General features: G+C 43.1%; 2 protein-coding genes across 2 annotated transcripts in view; both read left to right on the top strand.

The window, feature by feature from the left end:
• The window catches only part of LOC127055317 (uncharacterized), a 210,018-nt gene that overhangs the window by 4,510 nt on the left and 190,905 nt on the right, over positions 1–14,603 (top strand). The gene's annotated exons all lie outside the window — the stretch shown is intronic.
• CCN1 (cellular communication network factor 1) lies at positions 1,843–4,746 on the top strand. Its single transcript, XM_050962210.1, has 5 exons — positions 1,843–2,171; positions 2,467–2,680; positions 3,021–3,368; positions 3,528–3,730; positions 3,844–4,746. The coding sequence occupies exons 1-5, from the start codon at positions 2,109–2,111 to the stop codon at positions 4,141–4,143; spliced, it is 1,128 nt and encodes a 375-aa protein (XP_050818167.1). The 5' UTR covers positions 1,843–2,108; the 3' UTR covers positions 4,144–4,746.

Here is a 14,603-nt window from a genome sequence, read left to right as displayed (position 1 = left end):
GAGCAAGCTACAGTTGGCTCCTCCACTGTAATTTCTACTAAATCATGATAGACAGATTGCATGAAAAACAGGAATTCCAAAGAATTTCCTGCCCTGGGAACAGAAGTTAAGTCTATATTTAACACCATTTGAAGCTGTCAAGAATGCTTTGTGGTTGGATAACAGAGCAGAAAAATGTGAAAAATGCAGGCTACTGCTATACCAAATATGGAAATATTGTTACGTCTGGTGTCTGAATCACCATCTGGAAATACTTACAGACATGAAACCTAAAAAAATGCCACAACAGAAGCTAGGAACTTCTCCCCCCCCCCCCCACATCCTAAATTTTTAGCTTCATGGAGGAATCCCTAAATGAGTCTAACCATATTGAGGATTACTAAAAACTTTGGTGATAAACACTGCAGAGGGATGTATGTGCTGCAGGGCCTGGGATTTTCTCCTAACCTGTTCCTGGCCTAAACACTAGACATCTAAAACACTCAAGGATTTTCCTCTGAAATAAAAAGCCCAATAACAAATGACTGGATTAATGTAAATTTGGTATGTAGAGAATATATTAAAAGCTTTAAAAAAGTCTATGCATGAGTATTACTATACAAAAGTAACATGGTTAGTCTTTGAATGTTCACTCCTCTAGGGTTAACCTATAGTTTAGGCAGATGTTTATTTTAATTGCTTATCATTGTATGCTGGAGTGAAGGTCATAGAGAGGTCAATATTCCATAGAAATCTAAGGTTTGTTATTCTGCCCTCCTAAAGTATTTAGGCAGAATAAAATAGCAACGAGGCTAGTAAACTCAATATAATAATTTAAAAGGTTCCTTTTATTCAATTTCAAAATCCAGAGTTTAAAATAATTCTAAACCAAGGAGCAACTTTCTTGCAGCGACTTCACCTTTAAAGATTATAAATTAGAGAGAACACTGTGTAGCAGTTTCTTCATTTTTCCAAGGAACAGTATATATAAAAGAGTTGTCTGACTTCTCCTTCCTAGGGCAAGGCTTAGGATAAGAACATGTAGCAGAGTTATTTGTATTTTCAAATTCCGATCTTTAAAAAAAAATTACACAACCTGGGGGTGAGGGCTGGGCAAGGTCAGCTGATTATATATGTACTGGACCTGTAAAAAAGTAGCCAACTTTTTTCTGGGATTCTTCAAAGTCACTGCACTGAGAACCTCCACCTTCCATGATTATAACATAAGTGGGAACCTCTCAAAGCAAAAAGCTAGGGAAGACCTTTTAATGGAACTTTGCCAGATACTAGGGAGCTATTTATTGTGTTCCTTTCCCATTCATAAATATTTAAAAGTAAGCCACCAGGGCATTGAAATACACACCCTCACTCACACACTGGATCAAGTTTTTTGGCTTTGATAGGAAGGTGCATAATTCCAGCAACATACTTGTGCTGCTTTTCCGGACATCCCCCTCCTCCCCCAATATTTCAGAGTGACATTCAGTCATACATAACTTACTTAATAAACACACAGGGAGGATCTACATACAGCATTTCCCAGCCTGAAAACTGGGAACTTTCTTTTTTAAAAAGAACCTCCTAAAATGCATTTCCCACATGATCATAAAAAGATCCTTAAAGCGAGGATTATTTAAATTATCATTTCAAGTGTGGGAATTGGGGGCAGGGGGGTGTAGAACTACTTTACTGAGACAAAAAAAAAGGTGCAACTTAGACAGGGAGGAGCTTGGAGGCAAACCGCGCCAAGAAACATTCCTGAGATGCTTTGGAATTCTGGATGCTTTAGCATTCTGGAACGCTCAACGTCAGTGCAGCTGCAACGCGCGGCGGCATCAGCACTGTATATAAGGAGCGGCTCCCTCGCTGCCTCCTCAGACTGCAAAGGGACCCCCGAGAAGCGGAGGATCCAGGCAGCAGCCCTGATATCCCTCTTGCTTTTCTCAGAAAAGAAGAAAACGTAGCAGCACACGCTTTCACAGCCCTTTAGGATTTAGACTCCTGTCTCTACAGGCACAAGAAGAGATCCACTCAGCCTGTAAAGCCGCAGGGAAAGTTTCAGACTCTCTCTCTACTCTAGTTTGTTATTTTCTTTTAGCTATAGTAGGAAAACAGTTCCTGCGCTAACAATGAGCTACCAAACCACCAGTTATTTCTTTCTGGCTGTTGCCTTCCTCCACTTATTCAGGCTGGTAAGTTTGCGTTTGCATGTAACTTTGTTTGGGATCGTAGGGTTTCGAGGTTTGTTTGTTTTTTTAATCTGTTTGCCATTTTTGGTCACTTTCGTGCCGCGAAATATACCCCTGGAAAGTCGATCGCCTGCGTGTATGTGTTGTGAAGGCATAAACTGGGAGCATCGCTAACTTTTAGGTGCGGACGAGCGCTGCTGTCCATACTGTGGGCTATCGTAAATCTCGGGTTTGTCTCTCTATGCATGGGCCATTTAGCACATACACTCATCGGCTTTTAATGTGCTTCGTTCCCTAGGCGCTTTCCGCCTGCCCGGCCGCCTGCCAGTGCCCTCTGGAGGTGCCCAAATGTGCCCCGGGAGTCGGTCTGGTTCTGGACGACTGCGGCTGCTGTAAAGTCTGCGCTAAACAACTCAACGAGGACTGCAGTAAGACCCAGCCTTGTGATCACACCAAGGGGCTGGAATGCAATTTCGGCGCCAGTACCACGGCTCAGAAGGGGATCTGCAGAGGTAAGAGGCGTGTGGTTTGGCTCCTTTAAAAATAATAATAGTCCCCGTAGTGCCCAAGTTTAGTAATTTTGAGTCCATGTATGGTTATGCTTTGTTGTTGGTAGCTTGGCAGAAAGGCATATGACTTCAGCAGTCTGGAATGCAATTCAGTATGTCTGGGCTCCGCTAAAAGCGCATAAGGAAAAGTGATTCCTGACTAACTTATTGTTCTAGCCTTGAGTCTCTAGGGGATCGTAGGGAACTTTACCATAACTCGAATTTAACAGAGCAGCAAATATGCATGCGTTTAAAACAGCGGGTCTCACCTCTAACTCCCTCCTTTCTCTTTTAATCTCTGCAGCCCAATCCGAGGGGAGACCCTGTGAATATAACTCAAAAATCTACCAGAATGGTGAAAGTTTCCAGCCCAATTGTAAACACCAGTGCACATGCATAGATGGAGCTGTGGGCTGCATCCCACTCTGCCCGCAAGAACTCTCTCTCCCTAACCTGGGCTGTGCCAACCCAAGGCTGGTTAAAGTCCCTGGCCGGTGCTGTGAAGAATGGGTCTGTGATGAGACCAAAGATGCTCCTGAGGAGTTGGAAAGTTTCTTCAACGAAGAATTTGGTCTGGATGCTTCTGAAGGTGAATTAACCAGGAACAACGAGCTGATTGCCATTGTGAAAGGAGGACTGAAAATGCTACCTGGTGAGTAAGGCTATTGCGCATATTAGTAACACTGTATTGGGAGGGGATATGTTGAATACAATGGGTATAGTGCTTTGCTGTACTCCTCATATATCTTGGTGCCTCTTCTCAATGAGAAACTTTATGCCAAGTTCTTCTTCTTCTTCTCCTCCCTTCTAGTCTTTGGATCTGAGCCATACAGCCGATCTTTTGAGAGTCTCAAATGCATTGTGCAGACAACTTCGTGGTCCCAGTGTTCAAAGACTTGTGGAACTGGCATCTCTACCAGAGTCACCAATGATAATCCTGACTGTAGACTAATCAAAGAGACCAGGATATGTGAAGTGCGGCCATGTGAACAGACCAGTTATGATTCCCTAAAGGTAAATATAGATCTCTGAGACAGGCCCCCTTTTTCCCCCCAGATGGGTCTAGGTCGAAGATGGATGTTACGAAGAAATTGTTTGCTAATAACATTGTTACCTCTTCCATACAGAAGGGAAAGAAATGCACCAAGACCAAGAAGTCACAAGCTCCAATGAAGTTTACTTATGCTGGCTGTTCCAGTGTGAAGAAATATCGCCCCAAATACTGCGGCTCCTGTGTGGATGGAAGATGCTGTACCCCCCACCAGACCAGGACCGTCAAGATCAGGTTCCGCTGTGATGATGGAGAAACTTTCACTAAGAATGTAATGATGATCCAGTCTTGCAAATGCAACTACAACTGTCCACATGCAAATGAAGCTTACCCTTATTATAGACTGTTCAATGACATTCACAAATTTAGGGACTAAATTGTGATGGGGTGGGGAGTTATCAGAATTTTGAAGTAACAAGCAACGGAGAAAAGAACTCTGTGGAAATGGTGCCTTGCCCATTTGAGGGCAACATTGAGATACTACTACAAGAGCACCCTGTGCAACTGGACACTAATGCAACAGAGATTTAAGCATACTTAAAGCTTCATAGTACTGGAGCAACTTTATTGCTTCTTTTTGGAGCACCTTACCTTAATCATGTGCTGTTTTCTGTTTGTAACTGATCAGATAAATGTTTGTTCTGGTTATGAAAACTTTAAACTTTTCTAAATCCTTCAGTTTTAACACCATGCTTTTTTTATTTTTTTCCAAACATGAGTTGGAAGATACATTCCTTCCTGAGGTGGGCACTTTAGAGTGCTCACTGGTGGCAGCTATTATGTACCAACTATAGTTTAACTGCAAACAGAAATCAGTTGTTTTAAAGCTGAGTATTTTATTTATCAAAATGTAGCTTTCTTTTTTTGACCCTCCCCCCGTAATACTGGAATAAGTTGTAAATGATTTTAATTTTATATTCAATGAATTAAAAGAATTTATTTATGGATTTAATCATTTAATAAAGAAATATTTACCTAAGTGTACTCTTAGTAGAAAATTTTGACAGGTAATAAGACAATTTGATTAAACGTGGAAGCGTTTGGTAGTAGAAGCTTGAACTTCTACAAACTCAGTTCCTCCAAAACCTAAATCAAGCTCTACCTTGGAACTAATGATGATTGATAGACTTTAAAATTATTAGTTTAGGGGGGAAAAAAATAAAAAATTGCTCTACCCAAAGTGCAGTCCCTTATTCACTAAAACAGATGAAAACAATTTAGTAGGTGTAAGATCAAATCTCTAAAATAGGGATTGCTTTGTTAATTACATTGTGAAAATATTCAAATTATCCTGAAATTTGCAATAGAGTGTGTTTAATTAGAATGCAGACATGCACCACAGTGCTGAATGGTGGGTTTGAAGAGTTAGTCCAGGCTCCCGTTATTTTGCATAGTTGCTTCTTGAAAATTAATACATTTATGTGGAAAAAGAATGTTTCCTAGAGTCTGTAGGAGGTAGTTTGCTTTCACTAAATTCAAACTAGATGAGCTTGAAGCAATGACTTGTGTTAATCCTAATAACCCAGTGATTAAAAGTAAACATGTTGTTAACAGGAGAAGAATGTGAAGAATTTCAAGTACTTTTCCAATAGAGTGTTAAGGCCAGCCTCTCTTCCTTTCCCTTCCTCCCCCTTTTTAAATATAATTACACTTTATATTTTGTAGATTTGAATTAAGTTTAATTATGAGCATGGTCAAAGGGTAGATGACTAGGATATGTGAAGAAAAACACTTTTTTACTAAGGCTATAAGAAACTGAGGAAGCTGGCATGAATGTTTGTACTAATGCTGGCGGCTACAAAGCTGCACTATAGACAGGACTGACAATAAAACTATGATAGCGTAGATTTCTCTGTTATTTCTACCCTCTTGTCATCAATACAGCCCTCTAGCAACATATTTCACTATACTCTTAAGAAAGTATATTATTTTCAAGAAGCAGATGTGGGTGTTTGTGTTTCCACATTCACAGAATATGGTCACTGTGAGTGCCACCAGAAGACACAGATCAGTAGTCTAGTGTTACAGTTTAGGTTTAAGTTAATTTCCATTAAGGTTAGACATAAATACTACCACCAAATAAATGGCCAAAGGTCTCAGAACTTCATTGTTTGGAAGCTAATACCTCACCTGAAAAATTATAACCTGGTATTTTCTGCTCAGTCAGGTTTTCCCCCTCAAGGCATTAAAAACTCTAGCGTGTTTTGGAATTTACCAGCTGGCCCCCAGTCTTACCTATACCTAAACTTGTCTGTATAATATTTGTTGACAGAAAAAGTATGAAATTCAGTGAGGCACTTTTGTCGGGCTTCCATTTAAATCTAGCAACAAAGAGCATATACATCAGGATGTAGACTGTACATAGCTCATGCCTGGGGTATTGCCAACAAACTACCTATTGCTGAGAGTTCACCAATTGTATGGGCTGGTTTATTGGATAGAGGGAATGAAAAGGGCATGTCCTCTACAGACATGTACACAGTAGCTGTATTTTCATTCCTAGGGATCCCTTTTAGTATGTGGCTGTATCTTTAGTTTATTGTATTTTATTCAATATATTCAATATTAAAAGTTAACCAGAGTGAATTAGTACCCTTTTAAACAATACACATAATGGCACTTCCAGCTCTAATAAAGCAGAGTAGTAGTCATGCCCTAGCAAGAATGACATGCTTTTGGCCTTTCATACTTTACAAGTTTTGGGCCTAATCCTGTGAGCCTTACTAAGAGCAGTCTACCTGAAGTCAAGGAGTAATGGTTGCAGAAGCAGAATGGGAAGCAAGATATACCAAATGGAATTATCCTGTTAAAACAAGGTGAAATTCTGGCCCCACTGAAGTCAATGGCAAATCTCCCAGGGTCAAAATTTCATACAGAGTGTGTGTGTGGAGAAAGGGATAAGTAATAACAGAATTAACTATATTCCACACAGGTGTGAAATGGAAATAGCACAGAAATAAAAATACTAAACCCCACCAAGTCTGATACTGTAAATTTTACCTCCCACTTATTTTTCATCTGCAGCTTCTACAAAACTCTCCATCCCTTCAATTGCCCCAACAGAAAACCATGCACTTTGTATATAAAAATGGGAAACAGTATACTCATGGAGTTCCTTCAAGATGTAAATAGCAGGGGTTACGGTTAAATTCTGAATGCATTATTATAATTTTATTTATTGAGCAAAAGCAAAAAAAAGCACTGAAATCCCCCTTCAAGATAGATTATTCCTTTCCTGTTAGAGGGATACTAAAGCAGATCTATGGCCTGCTTTTTATAGGTACTGGGGACCTTGCACCATTCACACCAATGGGAACTGTGCGTGCTCAACAATTGTGAAAAACAGGACATTAAATATTTCACACACACCCCGAATACAAAACCAAACCATCCTATACAAAGCAGAGCTTCCTATAACCACAGCCAGATTCCATGAACTCCAGTAAAGACTTTGATATGCCAATCTATTCACCTGGAAAGAACTTATTACCATAATGAGCACCAGTATGCAACCAAAAGATTGAAGGAATCCAATATTCTAGTTATTATTCTCTGTGCTTGTAAGTATCCAGGCTGTATTTTAATTCCCCCACCCACCCTGAGCAACAAAATGAAGTTAAGTTCCCTTATTTGATGCCTGATTTGGGGAGGCGGCAGAGAGAGAACAAGTGCAAGGGGACTGTTGCCCCCTTAGTAACACTCAGTGGGGGTGTTTTGGTCGGCTAGCTCCCAGTACCAAAAGGGGAAGGGTCAATGGGAAATCAGGACCCTGAGACTGACAGTCCCCACGAACAATGGGGAGAGGCCAATGCTCCAGGTCAGCCAGACTGACAGGGCAGGCAGGCTAATCAGGGAGTCAAGAGGCCAAAGTGGATCCCGTCCTCCCTGTGAGCTGAAATTGCCTGGGTCTGACAGAGTGGGGCCGAGCTAAGGAGAGAGCAGGGGCCTGAGATAAGCTGCTAGGAGCAGAGCTGCAGCCCCAAAACCAGAGCACTGCCCAGAGAGAGCAGACCTGCCCTGGGAGCAGAGCTGCAGCAACCAGAGCCAGAGGGGCCAGGGAAGCAGCCCAGAGAGCTAGAGGCAGAGCAGCAGCAGCAGCAGCCATGCTGAGGCAGAGTGGAGCTGGGGCTGGAGCAGTCCGAAGCTGGGTGCGGTGAGCAGCTGGGGAGAGTAAGGGGGACCCTGGGCAGGGGGCTCAGCAGAGGGAGACGCCTCAGCCAAGAGGCTCTGCAGGCCAGACTTGGAGGGGGATCATAACCCTGACACGGCGGGGGCAACGCTGGGAAGAAGGGTCCTGCTGCCTAGAGCCTCAGAGTGTGTGGCCACTGCCAGAGCAAGTGTCCAACCCGCTACATCCCAGTAGCACAGCCAGGGCCTGAGAAGGAGGCCTGGGACCTACAAGGAAGACTGTGAACTGCCCTGACATTCCAGAAATGCTGTGATGTTCCCGGCCACAGAGCAGGGTGACGTGTTTCCTTTAAACTTTCCCATTTTTCCTTATTCTTTTTTAAAATTGTTAACAACTTGTATTTGCTTTAAATTATATGAAATGATCAGTGGGTCAGGGAGTTGCCCAGTGCAGAGAGAGTACCCCGGAGTGGGGACACCCTAGCCCGTCCTGGGTGACCACAGCAGGGTTGGGGGGGTCAAGCCCCCCAGGAATCCTGGGCTCAGCCTTGTTGGGGTTACGAGGACTCTGCCAGACAGGAGAGTGGAAGGGGAGTCCTCACAGGCAGGGAGGCCTCTGGGTAAAGGAAGTGGGTGCGAGGACTCAGATCCTTTCGCTAGCCCACTTCACCGGGGTAGTGCAGAAGGCAGGAAAGTTCCCCACAATAGCGGGACCATTCCCCCGCTTAAACAAGCAACACTAGCCAGGAAGTTGAATTCAAGAATTATATTCAACCATCTCTGTTGGAATTCCTCTAAAATTCTATCACAGACTAGCTGATGAGGAGCAGATGTATATAGATGTTCACTTCAATCACTAGCCGCCTGCAAAAAACAGATCAATTCCCTGATCACCTTTATTTCCATGGAGCAGCTTCAGAAACAGGACCATGGCAATGCAATCCCACACTGGTGGGTCAGTGGCCCTAATAGCACTTGTTACTAAGGTTGCCTGGCACTCCCCATTATAAGACCCTGTTTTCAGTTGCTTATAACTTTGCGAAACTTTAAATGTTGGGGCTGAAATTTTTCATACTAGATTTGTTTCAGGTTTTGGGGGGCTTTTTTGGTGGGGTTTTCTTTTTTGTGTGTGGGGGAATTTTAGCCAAAACACACAATCCATTTCTGAGAACAAGACTATGGAAAAATACATTGTTTTGCCAGTGTTAAAAAAAATAAATCTGGTGGCCTTCTTTGATAATCTATAAGCAAGCCTGTACCTTGGAGAAGGGACTTGACATTTGGGAGAGACATGTGTCTTTTGCTGTTCTTGTGAAAATCTTCCCACATTAGGTGAAGTTATATGTATTTGGAAAAACTGCACTATGCATATGTGCACAGAGAGAAGATTTTAGCAGCCAAATTCCCCAAATATTTTGTTCACACAGGGCATGCTCCAGCCTGCGGCTGAGAAGGACTTTACCTGTAATTTCAGCTCTGGGCTGCTGCAGGTTGTTCTGGGTCCAGACACTTGAACTAAGAGCAGGGAGCCTCTGTCTCCTGTGTTCTCAAGGACCTTCCTGTTGGGCCCAGGGAGAGTGGAGGAGGAAGCTGTTTCAGTTAATTGTAGAGGTGGGGAGAGCAGGTTGGGCCAAAGAGAATAGAGACGATACAGAACCTGAGACTGGGAGTTGGGGTGGGCAGTGACTGGGACTGCCTGGGCCAGGAGACTAGGAGAGAGAGTGGGGGGACACAGTGGTATTGGGATGGGGAGTTGGAGAGGTGAAATTTGGACTTGGTGGTGGGCAAGGAAACTGGAACAAAGATGAAAAGCCTGAGAAGCAGAGACTCGGACAGCCTAGGTAAGGAAAATGGGACAGGGATGAGGAACCAGAAGTGGGGAAGAGACAGGGTTCGGTTGGAGGGAAACATAGGAGTTTGTGGCCATTGAAACACACTCCTCTGATGAGCCTGAAATGGAACCTAAGATTTCTCAGGCCTACACCCACAAAGGCACTTAGGCATTCCAACCTAGAAAATCACAGGAACACTGCAATTCAGAAACCTGAGTTAGGCTCCCTATACAATTAATGGGGAGAAGGTATCAGAGGGTAGCCGTGTTAGTCTGGATCTGTAAAAGCAGCAAAGAATCCTGTGGCACCTTATAGACTAACAGACGTTTTGGAGCATGAGCTTTCGTGGGTGAATACCCACTTCCTCAGATGCATGGCATGCATCTGAGGAAGTGGGTATTCACCCACGAAAGCTCATGCTCCAAAACGTCTGTTAGTCTATAAGGTGCCACAGGATTCTTTGCTGCTTTTAATGGGGAGAGTTAGGTACCTCGGAATGCAATCTACAAAAGCCAGCATGCTAGGCAGGGAGCTGCCTAAACTAGCCAATAGGAGACCCTGATGACAAGGGTGTATCTTAAGCCCCACCCCTTTCATGGAGGTGAGCAATAAGTCCAGCTGCAGAAAAGCACCTAGCTGTGCTACCTATCCATGAACAGGAATCTGCTGCTTGGAGTCAGGCTTAGGCACTTAAGTATTTCTTGTAGTAATTAATTAGCTGCCTGCCTTGCACCACATAAAATATCTGGAGAAGCTGGTGCTGCTGCTGTACGCTTCATAGCTGTTAGCCCAGTGGTTAGGGCACTTGCTTAGGATGTGGGAGACCAAGGTCCAATTACCCCTTTCTGCAGGAGGGGGAGAAAAGATTGCAACAGGGGGTCTCCACTTCTCAGGAGAGTGCTCTAACCACTGGGCAATCGGATAGTCTGATGGAAGGGGCTCCCTCAGTCTCTCCTATTGCTGTTCCATTGTGGATAAAGTCATTGGAGCAGGGGACTGGACCCAGGGTCTCCCACCTCTCCGGCGGTGCCCTAACTACTAGACTGTAGGGTCATTCCTCTCTGATCCACTGATTGTTCCATTGTGGATAAAACACTTAGTTACTGGGCCAGAGAAAGAGAGCACCTGAGAATTACTGCATGGTCCAGTGTATAGAGCACTCTCCTCTGAATGGTGGATCCCATTACAATCCTTTCTCCCCCTGGTGGCGAATTAATTGTGTATTAACACAGAAGCTCAAAACTTGTCTAAATGAAAACTTGACAGAATTTAAATCTGTCATAGGAGCTGGATATTGAGAGGGCCAGCTATGGCTTGTAGGTTGGGAGTTTGAGATCCCTGCCTAGACAAAACAGGGTGTGGTACTCATGAACAGAGGAACCAAGTAAATCTGTAGTGACAGGTTGGTACCTATAATATATTCATTTCAAGAGGCATTGGTTCTGGGGTTAAGTCTCTAACTCAGGGGTCAGCAACCTTTCAGAAGTGGTGTGCCGAGTCTTCATTTATTCACTCTAATTTAAGGTTTCGCGTGCCAGTCACACCTTTTAACGTTTTTAAGGTCTCTTTCTACAAATCTATAACATATAACTAAACTATTGTTGTATGTAAAGTAAATAAGGCTTTAAAAATGTTTAAGAAACTTCATTTTCTTTAGGGGGGAGGGATAGCTCAGGGGTTTGAGCATTGGCCTACTAAACCCAGGGTTGTGAGTTCAATCCTTGAGGGGGCCATTAAGGGAACTGGGGTAAAAATCTGGGGATTGGTCCTGCTTGGAGCAGGGGGTTGGACTAGATGACCTCCTGAGGTCCCTTCCAACCCTAATAGTCTATGATTTTAAATTAAAATGCAGAGCCCCCCGGACTGGTGGCTAGGACCCAGGCAATGTGAGTGCCACTAAAAATCAGCTCGCGTGCCAACTTCAGCATCTGTGCTATAGGTTGCCTACCCCTGCTCTAACTGATAAATTATTGAAAGAATTAAACAGCCAGGTACATCTACAAAGACCACAAAAAAGCAAATGCAAAAAAAAAAAAAAAAAAAAAAAAAGGGATAGATACTGTCTGGCATATGATGATGAACTGAGATTACTATAACTGAAGAGATGAGCCTTTTATATGCACAATTTCTATATACATATATGTATGTAACTTCATCCACAACTGAAATGTGCAATGTTTTTATGTTTTTTAGGTGGAGATGAAGGACAGTTTCTCTAATTCATATTATAGGGGAATTTTTTACGGTAACCACATGTAATTACCCAGAATGGAATACAGCTAGGTGATAAAGGTTAACTTATCTTATTGTGAAGAGCACAATGGGATTTTTAATAACATGTGCACAGGTATTCTATTTTAAATCATCTCAAAACGCCAGCAGTTCCTTCTAGCACTATGTTGGGGACACTGGCTCAATACAAGATTAGAAGCAAACCATGAAACCTACTGTGTAAGAGAAACCACTTGCTCCAAAACCTGTGATTTCCTTGGAGATCTCATGCTCCAAGTACTGACTAAGTCTGACCCAATTAGCTTATGAAAACTGACAATTACAGATTGAGATGGTCTGGCTGGAAAACCAAGACATTTGTTAGTAAGAATTTAAGGTAGAAGAAATAGTTTTTCTACAACTCTGCCCTTCCCTGCCACCTTCTGCTCTCAGGTATACTGGAGCATCAAAGCCATCAGGGATGCATGGGTGTAGTTGGGAGCAGAAATTGGCGTGAAGCTTATTAATAAGATACAGATGAGAATTTAAACATAAAAATGTCAGGAGAATCTCAGTTAAGTTTCTAACATTGTCCCACACAGCCATCTCCCCATCACATTCACTAGCTTTAATTCTGCCCCCTTTTGTGCACATGCACATACAATATGGGCCACCTAGGGAGAGTGGATAAGTTCCTGGCCTGTAATAGGAGTCTACACGGGATGCTTTGTTCAGCGGTGTGTAGAGTATTTCATCAGGTATCCCCACTAGCAGGGGATTCAGTAGCAATGGAGATGGTAAGGCATGGCTTAGGCGATAGAGGGTATGGGTATGTTCCCGAGTACATACCCTATATGACTCTACTCACCCAAGCTGCACCTTCCCTTCTACATTGCTATTTTTAGTCATGTAGTGCCCCGCTGCCTCTCTGCTGCCAGAGCCTTTCCCCACCGCAGGGAAAAGGAGCTGGCAGCTGGGACTCCATCAGCTCTCTTCTGCTGTAGACTTTCACCACTGGAGGGAAAGACTCTGGCAGCCCCCATTGCTGGAGCCTTTCACCATTGCAGGTAAGGACTCCAGCAGTGGGGAGGCAGCAGGTAAAGTCTCCACCGTCTTCTCACTGCTAGAGCTTTTCTGCATTGCGGGTAAGGACTTCGGCAGTGGGGAAAGACTCCTGCGGGGTGGTGGGGGAGAGAGAGCGAGCGAGCACAAAAGCTCCTCACAGTAGTGAAAGGCTCTAGCAGCAGGAAGTTGCTGAAACCTTTCCCCGCTATCACCACCCTGCTACAGCCTTTTGCTGACATGTGTAGCTATACACCAGAGTGTGGACACAGAATGCTTTTCACAGAGGTGTGTAGCTACATATATCCTATATGCCACCAAAAGTGGTGTATTGTGCAAACATAGCTTGGGTATGAGTACAGGGTCCATTTTAAACTGATGGTTGGGAAGATATTAGGTCTGATGCTCAGTCATTCTACTCCTGTGCATGAATCAGCGATAGAGGGAGGGTAGGGAGTGGAATATATAGTTGTAAGCCACCTTTGCAAGTCTCATATACTGGGATTGTGCAGGGACCTGCCCAGCACCAGTGTGAATTACTGCAGCTTCAGGGCTGGTCTGACTTACACTCTGCTCCATACTGCTCCCTCTGAGAACACATGAATTAATCTTCACGGCTCTCATTAGCACAGCCATCTGCTTATCCTACTTATAAGTGCAGCTCACTGGACTGAATCTTTTCAGTGAAGAGACTGGAATAAAAGTTTGCTTCGCAACTCCAAACCATTTTGCTATTCAGATCGCATAGAATGAGATGACCATGCAGGAGCTGCCATTGCAATCCTCCATACCACTTATAGAACAGTCCCAGATGCCCAAACCCAGCAGAAGCTCCTCTTTTGATTGAGCACAGGGAGCATTCAGTCTACTGCCTCCCTGAAAACTGTTAAGACACCTAACAAGGCTGCAAATAAATATGAACTGTGATGCTGGAAAAGCCCTCAACACTCCAATGGAAAGAAAAATAAAGACATATTGGAAAACAACTTCTAATACGTGATTACAGGCAGAATTAGTAGTTATATGTAATAAAGGAGGAAAAGACCACTAAAAGAATCAGATAACAAGTAATGGAAATTTAGGAAGAGCAAAATAATCTTGAGAAATAGACTCTGCTTGGATTCAACACATTAATTAAATACAAAGTTATTCCTCTTTCCACTACATTAATTTCCTTTTGGAATAAAAGTCTTACCAAGGTGAGATACAAATATGACATGACTTCTTATCCTATCTTGTCAGAACAAACAGTAGGTGGGACAAACATCCTCATCCAATCTGCTCAGAAGGCAGATGACCTCGTTTCACTGTATTACAAATCTCGGAATAACAAGCATGCGATACCCATTTGCCAAGATTGCCAACAGTAGAGCTAGGAGATTTGTCCTACATTTGCCATGACATCACATTTAACAGTGCAGCACAAGATGAATTTTGGAGGCAAGAGGCATATGCAAATACATATACATTTAACAAGATTGTGAATACTGAGCAGCTCATTGGCTTAAGTTTCAGAAGATACATGGAAATGGAATTTTTATTGAACATGCAATGATACAAAAAATTCAAGTAAAAAATCTGAAAAAATTAAATACCCAACCAG

Source organism: Gopherus flavomarginatus, chromosome 7, assembly GCF_025201925.1.
Source record: "Gopherus flavomarginatus isolate rGopFla2 chromosome 7, rGopFla2.mat.asm, whole genome shotgun sequence".
NCBI classification, from domain to species: Eukaryota; Metazoa; Chordata; order Testudines; family Testudinidae; genus Gopherus; species Gopherus flavomarginatus.
The sequence above is the reverse complement of the archived record's forward strand: the minus strand, read 5'-3'. Positions and strand labels throughout refer to the sequence as shown.

Bases quoted from the DNA above. Each gene is read 5' to 3' on its own strand.
- CCN1 (XM_050962210.1), top strand. From the start codon at position 2,109: ATGAGCTACCAAACCACCAGTTATTTCTTTCTGGCTGTTGCCTTCCTC. The intron at 2,172-2,466 runs GTAAGTTTGCGT...TTCGTTCCCTAG, and splicing joins TCCTCCACTTATTCAGGCTG to GCGCTTTCCGCCTGCCCGGC. The intron at 3,369-3,527 runs GTGAGTAAGGCT...CCTCCCTTCTAG, and splicing joins AGGACTGAAAATGCTACCTG to TCTTTGGATCTGAGCCATAC.